Raw genomic sequence first — 19,768 nt, 5'->3', positions numbered from 1 at the left:
TGCGCCCGCATTTTAAGACAAAGTGGTAGATGCTAGTGCTGGTACAGCTGCAGTACAGATAACGCCACTCTCACCTGTGATTGATTTAGTGTGAAGACGTAAAAAGCAAGATTGAGTGTTCAAACATGAGGCGGTTGAGTTTCAGTTTGCTACTTTGGACATAAACTCCTTCGCCAAAAACTCACAGTTAATTCAGTTAATATTAAAACTGAATAAGAAAGGTGGTCGTTAAACTCGACCCTCAGTTTGGAGCGTGTGGTTTGTGGTAAAACTTAAGTGAAACACTGAAGAGTTTCTGTCTTTGAGCCCAGCCACCTGACTAGAATGGGGATGCCAAAATAATAGAAACACATGTCAGTAAAACACAACAACAAGGCTCGAAAATAAAAAAAAAATAAAAAACACGGCTGAAACAACAGCTCTTTGTGAAGACCAATAGGCAGTTTAGGCTTCTGCATCACTTTGATGCTGTAGCTATGGCGACAGCGCACGTAACTACGTGTCATGGCAACTCAGACCACTAGAGCTGTAACTGGTTCCTCTTTACTACGTCTGTGGAGGTTCTCAGTCGTCCAGGTCATGCTAATCCAAAAGGCGTTTGAAGAAAGACAACTGGACTTGTACAACTTCTTGAAGACATTTCTCCGCTCATCTGAGTAGCTTCTTCAGTTGTGAGACACTGGCGGTGGGGTGGGAATTTCAACCCGACTGGCGAAAAAGACACAGCGCCCACTAGCGTTTGGGTGGTGTTTCTACGGAGCAAGCCAGACTAAAGAGTGCACACACTGCTAAAAAGGTATTTCAAGAAAGCAAAAAATCCTTCTGTCAAAGAAATACATCTAATATTTTGTTCAGACACAAGAACAGAGAAGAACCGTGATTTTTTTTTTTCTTATACAAGATGATTTGATTGAATATAAGAATATTTTGCTTCTTTCTAGTGATGCTGTTTTTGCAGTGTAAGTATAAATGGTTTGTTCCGGTGCCGTGTATGTATGTAAGTTACGACATCTTTGTATATATGTATCTATCATCTATCATTGGAATACATTAGTTTAGTTAGTTAATAAATTGGAAAGTGGGTGTAATTTGAATGCAGGCCTGTCAATCTCTTTATCCTGTCCTGTCCTAGTCAAAGTGCACATCAAACCGAAGACGATTCCCAGGGCATTGATGGGTTCCTGTTTGTTTTAATGGTGGACTGGGGACGGCCAGGTATTAAACAATGTGTTTTGCATCAACAACACACTGTTTTATCAAACTACAGACAGAATGAGAGTCTTCTCATTCCGAGTTTGTACTTTAGAGTCGAACTCGTCGCGTATGAATTACCAAGTCTAAGGGTTGGTACTTGGCATTGATAAAGACCCTGTTTCCACATAATTTTTTCACCTCTTGAGCCTCATCATCTTCTACTAAAACTTAATGGCACTGGAGGGGAGCATTACTGCCACCGAATGTTTCACTTCTGATGAAAGTGCGATGATTCAACGTGGTCGGAAAACAAGCATTTAAATCTGCAAAGGTTGGATGACGGCAATTGAGCCGTCGATCGCAATTATCCGTGCGATAATTAATTGCCGACAAATAAAACAATAATTGCGACACCGCTAGGATCGAACAACAAATAAATTCTCTGCTGTATCGCACTGTGTTTAGGCCGCTCACAGATTTTTAGATGTCATATAATCTATGGTAAAGCGTGAGGAGCATGCGTGTCCATAAAGCTTTCCAACGTGGGAATGTGGCAGAAAATACGACGGGAATGGGTAGCGTCGTGAAGCTGTTGCACGCAGGAGTCAACGGAGGACAGAAGCACGTGGCCTGTGTTAGCTCGAGTCAACAGTGGAAGCGCTTACGCCGAAGCAAACACTCAATGAGATAGGACACACAAACGCCTTAAGCGGCCTGAAGTTAACCAGAAAAGCTTCTGCATGCATATCAAGTAGGTGCCCCAAAATAAAAATCCAGCCAGTTCCAGTTACGCAATCTAGCAAACAATCAGCCAGCCAGCACATCCCACAGAGGAGAGAGGGAGAGAGGGGAGGAAGACAGAAAGGGAGAGAGGAAAAAGGCAAAAAATAAATGAAAGTCAGGTTGTCCTGACTGATGATGTGGTGCTGTAAACAGGGAAGATTTTTTTCCAACAATTAAAGAGTGGAGGGATATTGATTTCCAATGGTGCTCTCGAGTGACTTGCTGGCTGTCACAATGAGGCCCGGGGTAAGGTGACCATGTCTCTGCTCAACGTGATAAACCTTGCATGTCATCAGGTATGGAGGACGCGCTGTCCCCCCCCACCCCCACCCCCACCCTCCCCTCCTACGCCCACCTCCGCCCTCTTCTCCCCCCCCCTCGCTGCATCACAGACTGCCGCTACAGCATTTATCCACGGTGGGATGTGGAATTATGGGTTGCCTCATTTAGTAATGAAGTCACAGAGGAGTAGATGAAGTCGAAATGAAGAACTTTAAAATCGCGCTAATTCTTTTCTCTTTTTCCCCCTTGTGGTTTGAGTTTTGTCCATGAGCGTCGTCAAGCAGGAAATGGCGGCAACCTAGACGCGAGGTCGACTCCGGTCTTGTAAACAGCTGCGAATCAGGAGACGAGCCGTCGGTTCAGCAGATCCGTCGCGCAAACGCACAAAAACCGCACACGTGCTTGAATCGTAACAAGGAAAACCGAGGCGGGGGACGCAGATTGACTGGCTCTTTTAAACGAGCGGCGGTGGGGTCGCGTTGATCGATTCCATGGATAATTGACTGGTGCTCGTGTTGTTAGAAGTGGAGTAATGACTACATGTCACGTAGCGATGGGACACAGCCCGGGGGGCGTCTTAAGTTATAAACAGGCCGGAGAAAGAAAGTTGATAACGCGCTACGGAAACTGTCACTCGCTTTCGCTCCATTCTTACAGACCTGGAGTGCGTTAAAAGGATTCAGCGGGCAGACTGTGGCAAGATGTCTAACAGTGATTAGATTAGATTAGATTAGATGATACATTGTTCTTAGGTTAACCAAAAATCCACTATTCACTGAGTGGGTACGCGTTGCGAAGTTGTAGCTAAAATGCACGTCGCATATAAATATCCTCCTTTAATGTCACTCAGAGTAAAGGTAAACTGGATGTTTTATGGGTGAGGGTTGAGCCAAATGGACGGGCTCCTCATCTAATATTCCCACACACCTCCGTAGGGCGAGCTGCCACGCTCTCAAGTCTAGACCAATCAATGAATGAACTCGTTTCGGAGGCATTAGAGCCAAAGCCGCGGAGGAGTAGTAGTCCATATCTGGAAACATTCCCACTGTGTGACACAGCAATTTGCAGCTGTTCAGAAGTGTCCATTACTAAAAAAAAAAAAGATAAAGAAAATATTAAGGAACGGTAAAGTCCGACAACTTCAAATTTGGGATTGTAAAGCCCGATTTACGACGAGACGCACGAGAGGAAAAGGTCTAGAAAATGCCAAATCGCTTTTGGAGTGAAGGGCCACACCCCCCCGACGCTAATCTCCAGCCTGCTTTAATATGCCAAGAGGTGGCCGCTGAGTGGAGGAGAGAACACTGATGCATAGAATGCAAAGCGACTTTTAATTATTCTTGGGAAAAGAGCACAAGCCCTTGGCTTGTTTACCACTTTACCGGAAACAGCTTATGATTGCTTTGTAATTATCTCCTTGATAATGTAAAATTTACCCCCCACCCCCCTTTCCCATCCGCTCCCTCCCATAGAACACCATGCGAAAATTGATCAAGCATTCATCATTTAGCCCAAATGTTTTAACTTTTACTTGGGGGAGGTGCAGGGAGAGCTAATAGATTATGGGTAATGAAGCAGCGCGAGCAGTAACACAAATAGGACTTGTTGTGAAAGACACAGGCGAAGGCACGCCCGCGCCGCGATAATCAGTCTCTCTTTTGTCTCATGATAAGCCGAGAGCCTAACCTTCACCCAAAGAGCACATCATTTCCCCCTCTGCGAGACTTAATGAGACATTAGCCGTACTAACAAATGGCGGACGAGAAAGTGAAAGTGACTTTCCAGGTAAAGGCTGACCATAATCAGTCCCCGAGTGAGGCTAAAGGATGGAAACAACTCGGAGTCGCCGTCTCAACAGCTTGCCGCGGCTTTTTACGACGGGCCTCCCAGGGCCCATCGAGTGGCATGTAATGTCTTAATATCCCTCAAATAGAACAGGTAATCTGCTTTTGTTGTCAGCTGGCGCGCTGCGATGCAGACAATACGGTCCGTCCATCCTAGCTTGTAATATCTGTAGGGTGAGGTGGAGCACGGCGCTCAAAAAATAATGATCACCTGTCAGACTGGGCACATGTGAAATAATTTAAAGTGGTACAACGGGCTCAACTTCAAAGAGCTCTTTTACCATGAAGCATGGAATTAGTAATGGTATGGTCTGTTTGAAGTGTGGCTATAGGAGGTTCTTATCATTCTCATCTACCCAGTAGTTGTTGGCTGCTTTGTCTTCACTCTGAGGTCCGGTTTTGTTGAGGACAGGTCAACTGAGACAGCACTTCATCAGTGTCCTTCTGGGTAAAGTAGCCTTTACCTTTGCGTAGCCTGGAAGGTGTGTTTGTGGTAATCGTGCACAAACACCAGATGGGATGGCACGTCGCTGCAGATACGCCGCGGTGGCCTTGATGGTTAAGCGAGCCTTGAATTTTGAATAATTCACCAACGGGGTCACCGGCAAAGCTTCCCAACAATGATGACACTTCCTCCTCCAAGCTCCACGGTGGTGGGAACCGTCCGCTCACATTATTACATCACACAAAGACGTACCTCACATTCAGACCAAAGTAGTACGATTTTCCACTGGTCTCATGTTTATTCTTTGTGTTTCTTGGCCCAAGCAACTCTCTTCTTTGTGCTGGTCTTCCTCATTTGTGGCTTTTTTTTTTGTTTGCAACACAAATCCATATGTGTTCCTTCATCGTTTGGATGTACTGAGTATTCATCAGGGTGTGCAAAGCAGCTAGTATTTGTATTCGAATAAAATTTTTTTTGTTTGTTACAATTCTAATTTAGAATATGCAAATATAAAAATAAGTATCCTTCATTTGCCATTATAATAATTTTGGATGTATATGCAATGGGGACATACAAAGCATCCAGTATTTGTGTTTGTTGTGGGGAAAAAAGTATTCAAATATATTAAAATAGATGTAAAAAATATGTTTGTTTGTGTTTTATTTAGGGCATACAAGTGTAAAAATAAGTATTCTTTAATTAGCCATTATAATAATTATGGATGTATATGCGGTATCGGTTGATGTTTTACATTAAATGCAGCTAATATAGGTGATGTAGGCTGACTTGAAGAGGGCAGAACATGACTGTGATGATGATTTGGTGTTTGTAGGAGACAATAGTGGCTCAGTAGGTAGAGAGGCCCTGACTGCGGACGTCTCAATACTGTAATGTAACGTAACGGAATAATCTCCCGGTCCTAAAATGTATACGCTGCCTCTGTAACCCAGTCAAGGTAAAAGAAGAAATCTATTCAACAAAAATAATGATGCAGTTAAGTCATGTTTGGTCCAGTCAGAGCCTCCTCTGTTACGGAGTCCAGACTTTTCACCCCTTGGTTGATGTGTGACTTTGGTGCGTCAACCTAAACATTTCAGTATGGAAACGACTAAACAACAAAGGAGCATTTACTTTTTTTTTTTTATATAGAATCCTCCTGACCACCTCCAGCAGCCAGTACCAAGCACCATCTATTGCAGGAAATATGTCGACCATGGAGAAGAACCTCAAACAAACAAACTATCCCTTTAATCTACGTTGTGCATCACATCAACATGCATCCATCATTAACGGAACATTGAGGCACATATAAAAGTGCTCCTTTTGTGCTGCAGAGTGGTTTGGAGACGTGGGACTAAAGACACAGCGGTGGCTGGATAAAGAAAGGAAGTGACGAGCCGGTGCGAGAAGGGGCCCCGTTCCCCCGCCGGGCCTCCCAGCTCAATTAGCTCAGCTCATCCCCAGCTTTCTGCTGATGGGGAAAAAAAAAAAAAAAATCAGCCAGCACCACACCGCACCACACAGCCCAGGGAGTCCAGCCTGTTAGCGAGCGAATGAGCTCGACGGTGTGTGCACGTCAAGTGTCTGTTCAAGCTTCACATGCGGATTTCTGCATTCGTGCATCCGGGAGAGTGTTGTCTCGACTTAGACCGGAGCCCCAGAGTGCTCTCTGTATCAAACACCTGAACCAATTAAGCTACACGCGCAAAAATAAATAATAAAGTCCCTAAAGCCACTTACAGTAATGCCATAAACAGTCATGCTAAACTTATACGTTTAAACTTATTGAGATAAAAAAAAAAAAAAAATGATCAACTGGAGGGAAACCAAGACTAAAGAGGCTGAGTTATGGATTAGAAAACTTCTGCCAGGGACTAAAAAGGTTATACTCCAACACTTTCCTGCCAACATATCTTGGCTAAAAAAATAAATAAATAAACTTTCATGCCTTAACTGTCAGTCAGTGCTAAAAAGACAAGAAGAAAAATATCAAAACTTTTTCTTTTTTTTTCTTTTTTTTTTACCCCTGTGGCAAGGGAGCGCCGAGAACATTTTAGCACAGTCCGAAGTATAAAGGTATTGTAGGTGGTCGGCATGTGAGATGTAGCGCATGAATCATTGAGGAGGCCCCCAGACGTTGCTTTCAAGATGTCTTGAGGCGGCGGCGGCGGGAGGGGGGGGAGGGGTTGGAACGGGCCAAGGTCTGGAGGAGGCAGTCCATCGCCGTGTGACAGCGTCTGGAAGCGGGGAACTGAGACGGGACGCACACGCGTGTCTCAAAGGCAAAGTGAGACGGAGAAGAGCACTCAGCGTTGGGAGGGGAGAGGAAAAAAAAAAAAAAAAAAAAGCGTGACTGAAATTGCTTGGCCAGCACAACTCAAGGCCAAAATGTATTTAATCATGGAATAAGGACAGTTTAAAAAAAAAAAAAATGTCCTGCATAAAATCTGCTCTCTAACGCCTCGCGTGGTGACCTGAAGACGTGCGACGAGATACTTTTACCTAATAATTACCACTCCGTTCGTAGCCGTTCCGCCTCAAAACGTGGCCGAGGATGCCGCAGTGCGCCGAGCAACTGGCCGAACAAACAAAGCGAACGCGCCGATGATGCCGGCGATAGCGTCCGCGGCGAAAATGAAAGGATGAAGGTCAGTAATTGGGAGAAGGTGGGGAGGTGGAGGCGCGGCGTGGTTTGTTTTTTTCCTCCTGGCAGGGGTCCATCTGGGCGCGTGCAGCAGGCTCCGGGGCGGTGTAGGAGCACGTCTGTGCAGAGGTTAAGAAAAGCAATTAATCGGCAGCAGAGATAATCAAAGGAACCTCCCCCTCCAGACACCTTGGTGGGGGAGCGGCGAGAGAGAGGGAGAGAGGGAGGGAGGAGAGAGGAATGAAGAGACAGACAGAGAGGAAGATGGGAAAATACTTGTTTACAGGCACTGCTGGCGCGATCAAAAGCGCGGGGGGTTCAGCTCCGCCACCGGGGCCCTCCGTTTCAGGTGGAATTGATAACACTTCAGAAGTACAATTCAATGTTTGTGAGAGTGCTTTTACCTCCCGGTGAGAAGGCGAGGATTTTTCACAGCGTAAGCTGCATTTTCCTTTCATCTCAGATCGCGCGAGGTATCAACAGATTGTCAGTGGCGAGGGAAGACGTTTTTTTTTTTTTTTCCCACGCGTAACCCGGAGAGCGCGGAGCCGACGGGGTCCGCCCCGGTTCGGACGGGGGCGGCGGCCGCGAGGAGGAGGAGGCCCCGGAGAGGAAGCGAGACGAGACGCGCAACCTCTGGAAATCAGATTTTAATTGCGTTCGTTTAGCTGCGAAAGCTCAGAGAGACGGGAAAATGAGCTTGAAGAACATCAAACTAACAAACAGTAAGAATTCTGCAGGGGCATGTTAAAAAAAATAACTAATCCTGCTGCAAATAATTAGATATTCTGCATGACAGTTTTATAGTTCAATGAGGAATCAAAGCTTGTTGCTCCCTCTGGTGGTTTGCAGCTCCCTTTGGAGTCGATATCAAGCGTGTTTCGGGTTGACGTACGCCTAATAAGTGTCCACCAAACCTCCTTTCTCCACTTTGTGCACCCTCAGATCTTTAAAAATGGCCGTTAAGACACGGAGCAGCGGCAACCAACGATGAGATGTTACACTTGAGCATTAAAACGCAGCTTGATTGAAGCAATTAATTCATTATAACCGTTGAGTTTATACTGTTTCGCAGCCCTCTGTGAAATTCACACCTATATGACGCGTCGTATGTAGACATCTTGCGGGAGAAACTCTGGCAGACGCTTAGCAGGTCAGCGGTGAGTAAGTGGCGGCACTTCCACAAAGTCTTGATTAGATAATTACCCATCCATAGCTCGGCAATATGTTGCAAGGGAACAACGCGCTTCTCATTACACCGCTGACAGGCGCTGCATCTGTGGGCCGCCGTCGAAAAGCACGGGGTACTGCGGGCGCGCACTTGTTGATTAAAATAAAAAAAAAAAATGTGGAAATTAGACACACTCCTGTGAGAGCTGTGTTTGTGAGGGCTGGGAGTGGCTGAGAGCAGCACATCATGAACTGAAAGCCTGACGAAGAGTGAGAAACTGGAACGTGGAAAGCTTTTTAAAATATTTACATCGAGTTCTCCTGCTTTTAAATTATTCTTTTTTCTTTTTTTTTTTAAAGGGGTCTCCCTCGATCGGTTTGATTTGTACTTGTACTTCAGTCTTTCCATTTTACAGTGCTTTTGACTTCTTTTTTAACACACACTGATCAGGTATAACATTATGGCCGCCTTCCTCCTTCCTTGTGCCTCCAACAGTTGTGACTCATCAGTGAATGGACAAGGACCTTCTGAGGGTGTCGAGGGGAGGGGCCTCTGTGGTGTTATTAAACTACTTGTGCCTGTGTCAGGCTGCGTCCTGCTGGGTCATTGCTATGAGGTGGGGGTACCCTGGCCTGGTCTAGGTTGGTGCTACATGTCTAAGTAACATCCACATGAATGCCAGGTCCAAAGGTTTCCCAGCAGAAAACTGAATTGTCACAAGATGGTTGAGGTGATTTACACATCCTCTCAGTGGTTTTAATGTTGTGGCTGATTGGGATAATTTAAATTTGATGTTTTGAACACATGAGATTTACATGCACCTTTGGCAACAAACCATCGAAAGATCCAAACAGTGTCGACTGTGTAACACCACTCAAATTAAAAGGTAACTCCACTCACTGCTGGCTGACGGATCACGTGTCGGTATCTGCCCTGATTTTTTGCAGAAAAGCCTCCACAGAAACCCAGTTCAGGAACACTTTAAAAGCAAGGATGTTCATTTCATTTCCTTATTTCTCACAAGGGGGCTTCCACTTGATTGCAGTGAACAATTACTTTAATTACTAATAAACCCGATCAATACAGCTTCGCAAACTAGCTCCACAATCCAGCTTCACACGTCTCCCCAAAGATACAACAATAGAAAACAAAAAAAGAAAAAAACAGCAGCAAATCCTCACAATGAAGATGCTGGTACTAGAGGGAAAGTGTCCTTTAATTAATATCAAAACAGCTGCCACTTCATATTCTGGAAATCGACTCTAGGAGAACTTTCACCCAAATGCCGCTCGGGTATCTTGACGTAAGGGAGCAGGGTGGGATGGAGGAGACAATGGAGCACGTTATTCTGCAATCAAACTCAAATAAAAACACAGTTTTTAAAAAAAGTCTCTCCGAATTAACAAAATAATCCCACATTTCAATGTTATTATCTGCTTTTTTTGCTCCAACACATCCCTCAACTAAAACCGCTGCAGCTCCTGACTCATTACACAGAAGAAGGGAATCGCATGGATCAAATACTGTACATGCGAGCGCACACAAAGAGCTTTCATTTAACCGAGCCGCTGAGCGAGCAGTAACGTAACTTGAGCCGCGCCGTGATGAAACACGCTGTAGGCAGGAGCAGGCGCATAAAAAAAAAAAAAAAAAGCATTAGTCCCTGCTGCTTCTGAGAGCACGCCGTGTTACCTGCAGCTTTTCTTTCCCTCTTTTTTTTTTTTTAGAAACGTCTTGAGCGATAGACTTCGCCCCCTTTTGGAGCCGGACTGCCGAGCGCTGGCCCCGCTTTTTTGTCGAGACAAACTGAATACATTGCTTTTGAAGAGCGGCCGCGGCCCGGGCGGGGACCGGAGCCCTGGAACTCCAAAAAAAAAAAAAAAAAAGGACATGCACAAAACGTGTGATGAAACTTTCAGCACCACGGACAGCGGCCCTCACAGAAGCCTGACGAGGGAGGCAGAGAGTGGCAGGGAGGAAAAAAAAAGAAAAAGATGGAATTGAAAAAAGAAGCAATAAGTTCATTCGATAATTAAGACGGCGTCTTTCCCCGGCCAAGTGCATCCGAGCTATCCCCGTGTCTGCTCTTTTTTTAAAGTGGAGGCGCTAACCCCAAAGCACACACACACACACACACACACACACACACACACACGCACACACGCACACACGCTCCTGCGGCAAGACCCAGCTTTTCCACAGTTTTTCCTCGTCTCTGTGTCTCGGGCTGAATAATGCAGGGCCTTTACCCGGCGCTCAAGCATGAGTGGATAATCTGGCCACGAGGACAGGCTGTGTCAACATTTCCCTTTACTGCCTTATTTATTTATTTATTTATTTACCCGCCCCGCCGGAGGACTTCGGGGAGGGCGAGGGAGGATACGTGCATGGCTAACGACGCGCCGGCCGAGTGCATGACCTGCTTCCAGGATGATTTTTTTTTTTTTTTAAAAGGAAAGTACGTGCAGAACGTTCCAGGGTTTCCCGCAGCACGGCACCGCGCCGCCGCCCGCCCGCCCGCCCGCAACCCCCCGATCAATCATTTTCACCATGGATTAAACCAACAATCGCACACGCTCAAGTCGCCGGTTAATAAGATGCAGTGGTGAAAACAAATGCCTTCTATCATTCCAGCCCCGCACTAAATCCTCCTTTGTGACTCCTCTAATGTTCGGTTTATGTCGAGACAGCGTCAGAAAGGTGGTAATTCAACTGAATGATCATTTTGGAGGATGTGATTTGCGGCGCCGTTAAACCGGACGCTTAAGTGTGGCTAAATCGGGGTTGTCAAAAATAATAGAAACATCTGTCAGCGCGATACATTTCGGCAGCGCCGCGGACCGGGGCCGGGCACCGCCGCTATTCGTGCTGCCTTCGTAATTAGGAGATTTTGGATCTCGCTCACGCGTAGACTAACCTTTTTTTTTTTTTTTGTGCGGTCTCGCAAGACCGGTCACGCGAAGCCAGTTTCGCGAGACCACAGCGAGAAGAAGGGGATTCAGAAAATGGCACATTTAGGAAAAAAATGATGCATGGATTTTAGGAATCCATATTGGATCTTTCAAACGGAGATCAATTTGAAATGGGAAATTGATTATTTAAACCCGGCCCGAATGCAAACGCCACCCTTCAGAATGGAAACACATTTGAATCAACAGCTCGGTTATTTTAGAAGAATGCTGGATATCTTCCTGAACAGTTAGTGCTGGACTGTTTACATTTGTTTTAACTGGTGTGAAACCGATTCAACCTAATAAACTGGTAATTCAGTGTGTGTCATCAGGTCAAATGTTGTTAGACTTTCTCAGATGTATTTACTTAGTTAATTGTTGTTATAAGCTTTGCTTTCTTGGGAAAGTTTAAGTCTTCGGCATTGAATTCCGACTGCTGGGTATTTCAAAATAAAAGTCCAAAACCTAAAGATACACAGCTTATAATGATTTCCTGAGTCACGAAAGAAGAAAATCCTCAAACTCGAGTCGCTACGATGAGCTGATGTTTGGTAAAAATCAAGTCACAATTCGTTTTCTATTGTCGAGCTAATTGGTTCGCGGGCTAATTGATTGAGAATCGCATAAAACGAAGCCAAAATCTTGAACTGGCGCATTAATTCTCGCGTTCAGACGCAGTCGTGTCTGAACGGCGACGGGAGCTGAGCGCAGTTTAAAAATGCACGACGCCGAGTCAATTTTTCTTTGTGGGAATTAAGTGTCTCAAAGTGGGTAAATGCGCGGCTCTAGGCCGACGTGCGGGAATCCGCTCCGCAGCAGAACGCGGTTCAGCAGCTCTCATTCGTCGCGCGTTTTAAAAAAAATTCCATCCGCTATGACTTTGCGATTCGAAGTCGGAGCGTTTTGGGGGCGGCCTTTGTTTCCCCGCGCCCCAAACGCGCCGCTACAATACGACTCCGGGCTCAGCCAATCAGGAGCCCCGGCTTTGAGAGCCTAATCCTCTTTAATTTGTGATTGCTTGTAATTCAAAATGGTAGGCCACTAAACCACAGGAGATTGATTGTTTAAATGTCCTCCTCCGCTGTCGTGCAACCTGGATGCTGATAGCGGAGAAACAAAATATCCCGCGTATATATCCCGAGCTCTCATGGTGGCATTCAAGCGAAATTACCATAAAAATCACTGTACAAATATTTTGGCATCAATCACTGAGCGTAAATTGCTAAATAGCTCGGAGCCCTCTTAGCATTCACAGGGAATCATCTGCATTCTTGTGGCAGATGACTTTAGCCGCACACGAATTAGGATGTGAGAATTAGGAGGGATTTCATACGGCACCATGAGTGTATTTTAAAGGCAGAACTGATTGAGCTTGAGGGGAGAGGGAGGAATTAGGTAATTATCTCCAAACAGACACCGGAGCTGCTCTGCTGCGTGAGAGCAGGCCCCGCGCCCCAGGATCAAAGTGAGTTACCTGATTTTAACACCTACCTGGCAACCCGCAGGTCTCACAGACACATTGTGAAGAGGCAGGTGTTGAAAGGAATTCCATAATGTTAAAAGATGGCGCCTCTCCGTTATATTTACGTTTATCTCTAATTTATTGATAAAATTCCTGAGACTTATTTCGTCTACCGGATTCATTTCTGATTGATTTTTTTAAGGGGCCGAGATGTTCGGAAGTTCCTGAAGGCAACCTTTCGGGGGGGGGGGAAGAGTTGGGTTTGCGGACCTGCTTGGGAAAAAAGGAAAAAAGAAACACCGCACACGGATGAAGTTTGTGAAGTTGCACCTGCTCTCACCTCATGTGCTGACTCACCCCGACGCGAGCAACTTATTTCAAACCGGAGCGTGTTTGTTTACAGGCGGCAGCGAGGCGGCTCCGAGGGAAGTGAGTCGGGTCCTACCTGCTCGTAGCACGTCTCCCAGGTGAGGTTCAGGAGGCAGGAGGAGAACAGCTCGTCTTCGCTCCTGCCGTAACCGTCCATGATGCGCCAGCCGCGTCTGGTGGTGGAGGAGGAGGAGGAGTCGGCGGAGTTTCAACGCAGCGAGCGGAGACTGTCCCTCGGCGAGTGTCTCTTCTTCTTCTTCTTATCTTCGGTCTCTGTCCTCCCCCGTCCCTCTCGCTTCTCCGTCCGGCGTCCGCGGGAGCTAAAAAAGAAAACACGAGCAGCGGCGGAGTGCTGGCTGCTGCCTCCCGAGTCACGTGCCCGCGCTCTCCCCCCAAAAAACACCACGCGAGTGGGACGCGTGCGAGTGCGATGGTTCCCAAAGTGGGGTGCGCGGACCGCCGTCAGGCGTCGACCAATAAGGGTCAATATGGTGGGGGTAAATATTTAAAAATTTTACCCCTCATCTCAACGACTGAACGTTGACAGTAGTGTTATTCTCAAACTTTCTCTTTTAGACAAATGAGCTAATTAGTTTTCTGTTAATTGAGTTCACCTACTTCAGTTACCTGCATCCAATTAAACCAGGCTTATCTGCACTTGTCGCCATTTGTGACATTTTGTTTACCACATCATTAGCATTTAGCAATCACCTGCTCAGCAATGCAACATGGGATCCTAGCAACAAGGTAAGTAGTTGTGGACTGGAGGCACTATGGGAAATTTTGGAGTCACTCATTCGCCATTTTAAGTCCTGAAGTGACTTTATTTCGTTGCAGCTACATTATTACCTGCACAGCAGTGCATTGTGGGATTCCTGAGCAACAAATCGTTTTTGGAGGCATTGTGGGAAATTTGATGCACTCCTCAGGAGAAATGGGCACGGGTGAATAGATTCGAGCTACATTTGAGTACATTTACAAAAACTCTGACTCCGAACTTCACCCCACTTCATCAGCTACAGTTAAACCAAAATCGTATCAACTTTAATTTCCCCTGTTAAGTTGAACGTGTCCCGTATCAGCTGATCACTTGGTACAGGCTGGATGAAAGATGCTTTAGTCAGACAGACATATAATATCTTGGACTATCACATTCAGGCATTTAATGAAGAGGCAGTGGCAGTGCTAGGTTCTGGGGGGGGCCCGGGCAAATATGTTGCCCCCCTCACCCCCCTAGTCCAAACTAGCCAAATCTGTCATAGGGTGGATTTAAGGGGTTTGAGGGAGGTTTGTGGAGTACAGTTAAATGTAGTGTAGGGACCTCACAAGTTAAGAGGGTTATATGGTTGGACTTATTCTATTATTGATTAATTAATTTGAGTCAAAACATCACCATACCAATCAATGTGGGATTTAAAATTTATTTTGTGGTGTATAACGATTCATTTAATTAAAAATGTATCTAAAATATGCACCTAAAATCATGCAAACTGAAATAACATTGAATTACTCAGTCTTGTGTGCCCAACGTTTGAATGTCTGAACAACAAGTGAAAACAACTGACCTCTACTGAAAACAAGAATACGATCCTACAGCTATAATGATTCTTGATGAACTTTTCAATCTCAGTCATTAGTGGCTCATTCTCCTTTCAGCGCATTTATAGTGCAAACTCAATATATAACAAAAATCTTCCGTCAGCAATCCCTGGACCTAATTCTTATACTGATACATAAAGATTTCTATAAAATGAAAAATTAGCTCGGCAGGTCAAGTTTAATTAACTTACTAAGTCGAGACTGATTAGTTTGCTATTAAATCCCTCTTACGTTGATGTAGCTTTTACAGTTCCATGCACTTTAAAACTGTTTACGTTCTTATGTAAATCTACTCATGGTACATGTACATTTTAAAATCAGATATCAAAAACGTAGGAACTTTTTGGAACACGGACTGAGAGGAAAATTTGTGTCGAACCCATTTGTGATGGATGGCAATGAAAGGTCTGCTGAGTTTAAGTTATTTTCCCACAGCTTTAGACACAAACTAGTGGTTCAAATCCTGCGTGTCAAGCTTCAGAATAAAAATTAGGCAATGTGGAAAAAACAATTCAGAAACTTCAGAACGATACCAGCACAGAGTTGCAGTGGAGAAAATTTGCACGTGCAGCCATGCTGAGCACGGAAACAAACCGTGTGCTGTTAACAGGGCCCGTTTTGGAGAGCTGTCTCGAAACCTTCGCCAATTTTGCGTCAGTCTCCTCCGCTGGCTTCCTTGTTTCCTGCTTTCTTGGTTAGATGCATCTGCGAGGCACGATGCGCCCCAGTTTGAAGAGTGGTCAATGTATATTCTCTAAGAAGACGCATTTCATTCATCCTCATCAGGCTCGCCGGCCGTGTCCACTTTGAATTCTAATCAAATGCATCCCTGTGCACTGGGACAGAACTTCTGGGACAGAGCAAGGTTTGGACTACTTCAAAACAGCTGAAGTGATTATTAGGTTTTCATATTTTAATTAAATGTATTATTGGAGGGGGGGAAAGAACGCACCGACTCTGCTTTGAAAGAAAGCTCTGATGTGGAGGCGAAGAAAAAGAAACGCCGCAAGCAAAATGAATTGTTCTCCAGCCTTATCTGTCACCATCAACCATAATCTGCCCTTGTGCTGTAGATTCATTTAAAGATAACGGAGCGCTATACGTTCGCGAGAGCCGCCGAGGCACAGGAGAAATCTCAAATCGTCCTCTTCCCGAATGTATGGCGTGTCCCGCGTCCTCCCTCGAACTTGCTTCCTCTTCCGCCCAGTCGCACGTGAAAGCTTTCCACTGAATCAAATCAACAGCCTGGGATAATTCGGTGTGACAATGCAACAATTGGGTTGCCGCGATCTTACGTTGGGGGGGGGATACTTCTATCATTCACACCCATCTCGCCGGTGAAATCGGGTGAGAGTTCAGGACGGTTCCGGGGGCCTTTGTGTGGAAATAAATTAGGTCAAATCAAATATTGTCTCCCCCCCTCCGCCAAAAAAAAGGTAGCGGCTGCAACATTTCTGCACAGGTGCCTCCGGTAGTCGCCCGCGTGATTCATTTCAAAGTGGCAGCCCATTTTAAACATGCAGTCTACATGCCACATCTCCCCTACATAACCAATCTATCAAGCCTAACCCGGCGGTACGTGCATATACTCCCGTATCACAGAGGAGGCTGCAGAGCAACTGTCATAGATGGCATGATTGAATTGTTCCCTTGCACTGTCACCAGAGGGGCTATTACTTCAAATTAGCATACAAATTCAAACCAGGACAGATGGATTTGTCACATTCCAGTCGCCATCTTCCTGGAAGATTGGCCGTGCTTGTGCTGCGCGATGGAGATAAGACACCTGTCTCGGGCGCTGGTGGGGAGGGGAGGGACCGGCGTGGGATTGGGAGGAGGACTGGGTGGGCGGATGGATTTCCTGAAACGCTGAGGTGTGCCGCAATAAACTTCCCTACCCACAGGCTCAAATGATGATGAGGCGCCATCCAGGACTCTGTGGGTGGCAGGAGATTGAGCTGTGGCGAGCTGGTGATTCACACTGTTTGGAAACACGCTGAACAATACCTGTCTGGTATTTGTTTGTGTTTGCTACTTTCGGTGAGTTACTGTCAAAAAGCTGCATAAAATGTCCCCCCGACATCGGCGGAAGTGAGGATGTGGAACAGCTGTGGGGTGAAATATACAGTGTACTCTGGTGCGGCTAAACAAAAAGGACGCGCATCCCTACGCGTGAACCCCACATATAGACACATTATGCACGAGCGGTAATGCTCTCATTGTGTTGCCTCGCATCAGACACTAACAAAATACAACTTGGAGACGTAATGATTTTCATTTGTAATTATGGCAGCGCAAAATCAATGGAAAGTATCGAGCATGAAAAACTGTTCTTACCTCGGAATCAATTCCATATAATTTCCAGATCAGCTCAAACTAATGGGTTTTCTATCGGCTTCTTTTCGGAAGGGAGAGACTAATCTCCCTGGCACCGTTTTGCCGTTCCGTGTTTGTTCCCAAGCAAAAGAGTGTCCACTTTAAAAAAAAAAGAAAGGAAAGAAGAAAAAAAAAAACACGTTTCCCGGCAGTCCAAAAATATTGAAGCGCACATGCTAACTTCCTGACTTTGCATGTTATACAATCTGCGGGCTTAATTTAAAACTCCCATAGCAGATCGAGCGCTTCTCCCTGCCTACGTCCAGACACAACGGACATGGTGAAAATGCTTACTGGTCCATTTTGGCCTTATATCCTTGTGTTGTGTATCTTATATCGTCTTAAGGTATGTGTGTGTACCACACAGTTGATGTTTAGTTTGGATGCAGTAAGCTTGTGATAATGGTCTACCGTGCACCTGCAGGGAAAAAAAACAAGGCACTTTAAAAATAGAGGGATGAAAGCTAAATGAACCGGGGAGTTCCCAGACACAACAATGTTAATGTTTATTCAGGTCACCAGTAAAAATGCATGGCACCTGCATTACCCACAATCCACTTTGAGCAGTTCTCAAACTTGTAGTTTTCAAGCCATTCGCCCTTTGGGTCCCATAGGTAGTTTAGATCTAGGGAATTTTTTTTACGGTTGCCATATTTGCCAAATCAGGACTTTGGCCATAGACTGTATATGAATATGGACTTCCTTGGGCTTCTGACCGTACTTCCTCCACACTCACAAGTCCCACCCACTAACATAGAGGGGGTGGAGCTTATGACCTATACTGTGGCCAGACAACGGGGGAGGGCTCTACTCTACTTTGGCTCAGAGCCGTATATTAGAGAGTCTGGCCAACTTCACTAATGGGCGCCATGTTGGAAACATCAGAGGGACAGTTCTACAGTGTAACCCTATAGGACAGATGTGCTATGTTGGAATAAATGTGTTATTTTCACCATTAACGGGTCTATATATGTTATTGCCAAAGTCTGTCAACATGTAAAAGGCCCTCACTTAGATATGCCAGAGTCTGCTTACTTTAAATATCTGAAATGAGCCTGTAAAATGCTTTGTGGCCTAATTGCGTCATCACTCGTAGAGCTGTGTTTACCTTCTCCTCAGTCTCCGTGTTCATCCAGCGTGGTTAAAATTTTGAAATTACTCAGAAAAATTATAAATACTCAGAAATAGTGAAAATTAAACTAGTCTTACTGTTATTTAGTATTATAATTAGTATTATCATTGTAACATTAGCACGCTAGCCATAATAACTTAGTAGTAACTGAGGCAAAGTTAAGTGTCAATTACTTGTCCATCTGTCCATCTACATGGACATGAATTACATGCGCACGTGGGTTTCACAGTATATATATATATATATATATATATATATATATATATTAAGGTAGATGCTATTTTTCTAAGCCTTTCGTCTGGATAGCTAGCATAAGGCTTGGTTAACTTCAAACTTCATTCATTTGTGAAGGTGTTTTGGGGGTTTTTGAGATCAAGGTACACGTTAATGATGATATGACCTTATTAATCCTATTTAAATTCTTAACGTCAAACGTCAAAGAGAAACATTGACATATTTTAACTTTTAGTCCAATTCTGTTTATTCTGTTACTGTCACTTCTCCATGGGTTAATATTGGTTAGACGTATCTAACATGGCGCCCATGAAACACGTGACCAGCTCAGAACCAATGAGATAGAAGGTTAGCTCAGACGGTCTGTTTCCTTGGTTAGCCAGACTCTCTCTCTAATATACCGCTCTGGTTTGGCTTCACTTTTGAGGAGCTGTTCTTACCGTCCATATTTATATAGTTTATGGTTATGGCACACAAAAACAATGTAAAATCTAATTTTTAAGTGTGCCGCTGTCTGTGCACTAAGTCAAGCATGCTTTGTGTCACATCTCTTATTACAACTAGATTGGTAGTTAAATGTGACGTAGTTGAAGTGCACCTTTAAGAAGCTCAGTGTGATGATACGCTGATATTCCTGTGCATTTTAGCAGAGTTACAGCTAGAGTCTGGTTAAAAGAAATGAGGCAAAAACTTAATAAACTGCCACCTGTCGAGCAGCCGCAATGAGCCATCACGGGTGACGGGCCCAGAACACAGCACAGGGGTGCAAGGGTCCTCAGACTGGTCGTGGTATTCAAGCTTGGCCGGCCACAGGGGGGGCGCTGATGACCCACGGGATGAGAAGTTTGAAGTTTGTCAGGGCTCATCCAAGTTTCTTTGTTTCTGAGGCATTCTTATATTCAAGAGAAAGGGTTTTTGCTTTAGTAAAACTGAATGAAGATTTTTTTTTTTTTTTTTTTTTTTACCCTGCCATCTACAAGCTTTACCTACCACATTAGAGAGGAAGCGCCACAAAGCCGTACAGCCAGAACAGGCTCCGGCACAGCAGGGATTTCACACTGATCTTGTTCCGAAACATTTGTAATTAACATTCTCCCTCACTCCAACTGTTTCTGGTGCTATCAATATCCCAGTAAGAAGATTCTACTTCCCCGAAGAGCCGGGGAAACGAGCCGGCTTTTTTAGCAGGTCAAGACGCGGCTGCTCGGCGCGCGCGGGCAGCTGTTGGGAGAAACGTTTACGTAGAGATTATTTTAATGCCGACGGCGGGGGGGGAGCAAAA

General features: G+C 45.1%; 1 protein-coding gene across 7 annotated transcripts in view; it reads right to left on the bottom strand.

The window, feature by feature from the left end:
* Positions 1–13,676, bottom strand: part of ppargc1a (peroxisome proliferator-activated receptor gamma, coactivator 1 alpha) — a 272,323-nt gene extending 258,647 nt beyond the window's left edge. The window contains exon 1 of one of the 7 annotated variants that reach the window (XM_047579431.1): positions 13,222–13,676. In XM_047579431.1, the coding sequence (XP_047435387.1) occupies positions 13,222–13,302 (81 nt within the window). In that variant the 5' untranslated portion in view covers positions 13,303–13,676. The remainder of the gene's footprint in view (positions 1–13,221) is intronic. The other 6 variants (XM_047579421.1, XM_047579464.1, XM_047579474.1 and 3 more) reach the window with 6 other exon arrangements.
* Between the last annotated feature and the right edge of the window lie 6,092 nt (positions 13,677–19,768).

This window comes from Mugil cephalus, chromosome 1, assembly GCF_022458985.1.
Source record: "Mugil cephalus isolate CIBA_MC_2020 chromosome 1, CIBA_Mcephalus_1.1, whole genome shotgun sequence".
NCBI lineage: Eukaryota > Metazoa > Chordata > Actinopteri > Mugiliformes > Mugilidae > Mugil > Mugil cephalus.
The sequence above is the reverse complement of the archived record's forward strand: the minus strand, read 5'-3'. Positions and strand labels throughout refer to the sequence as shown.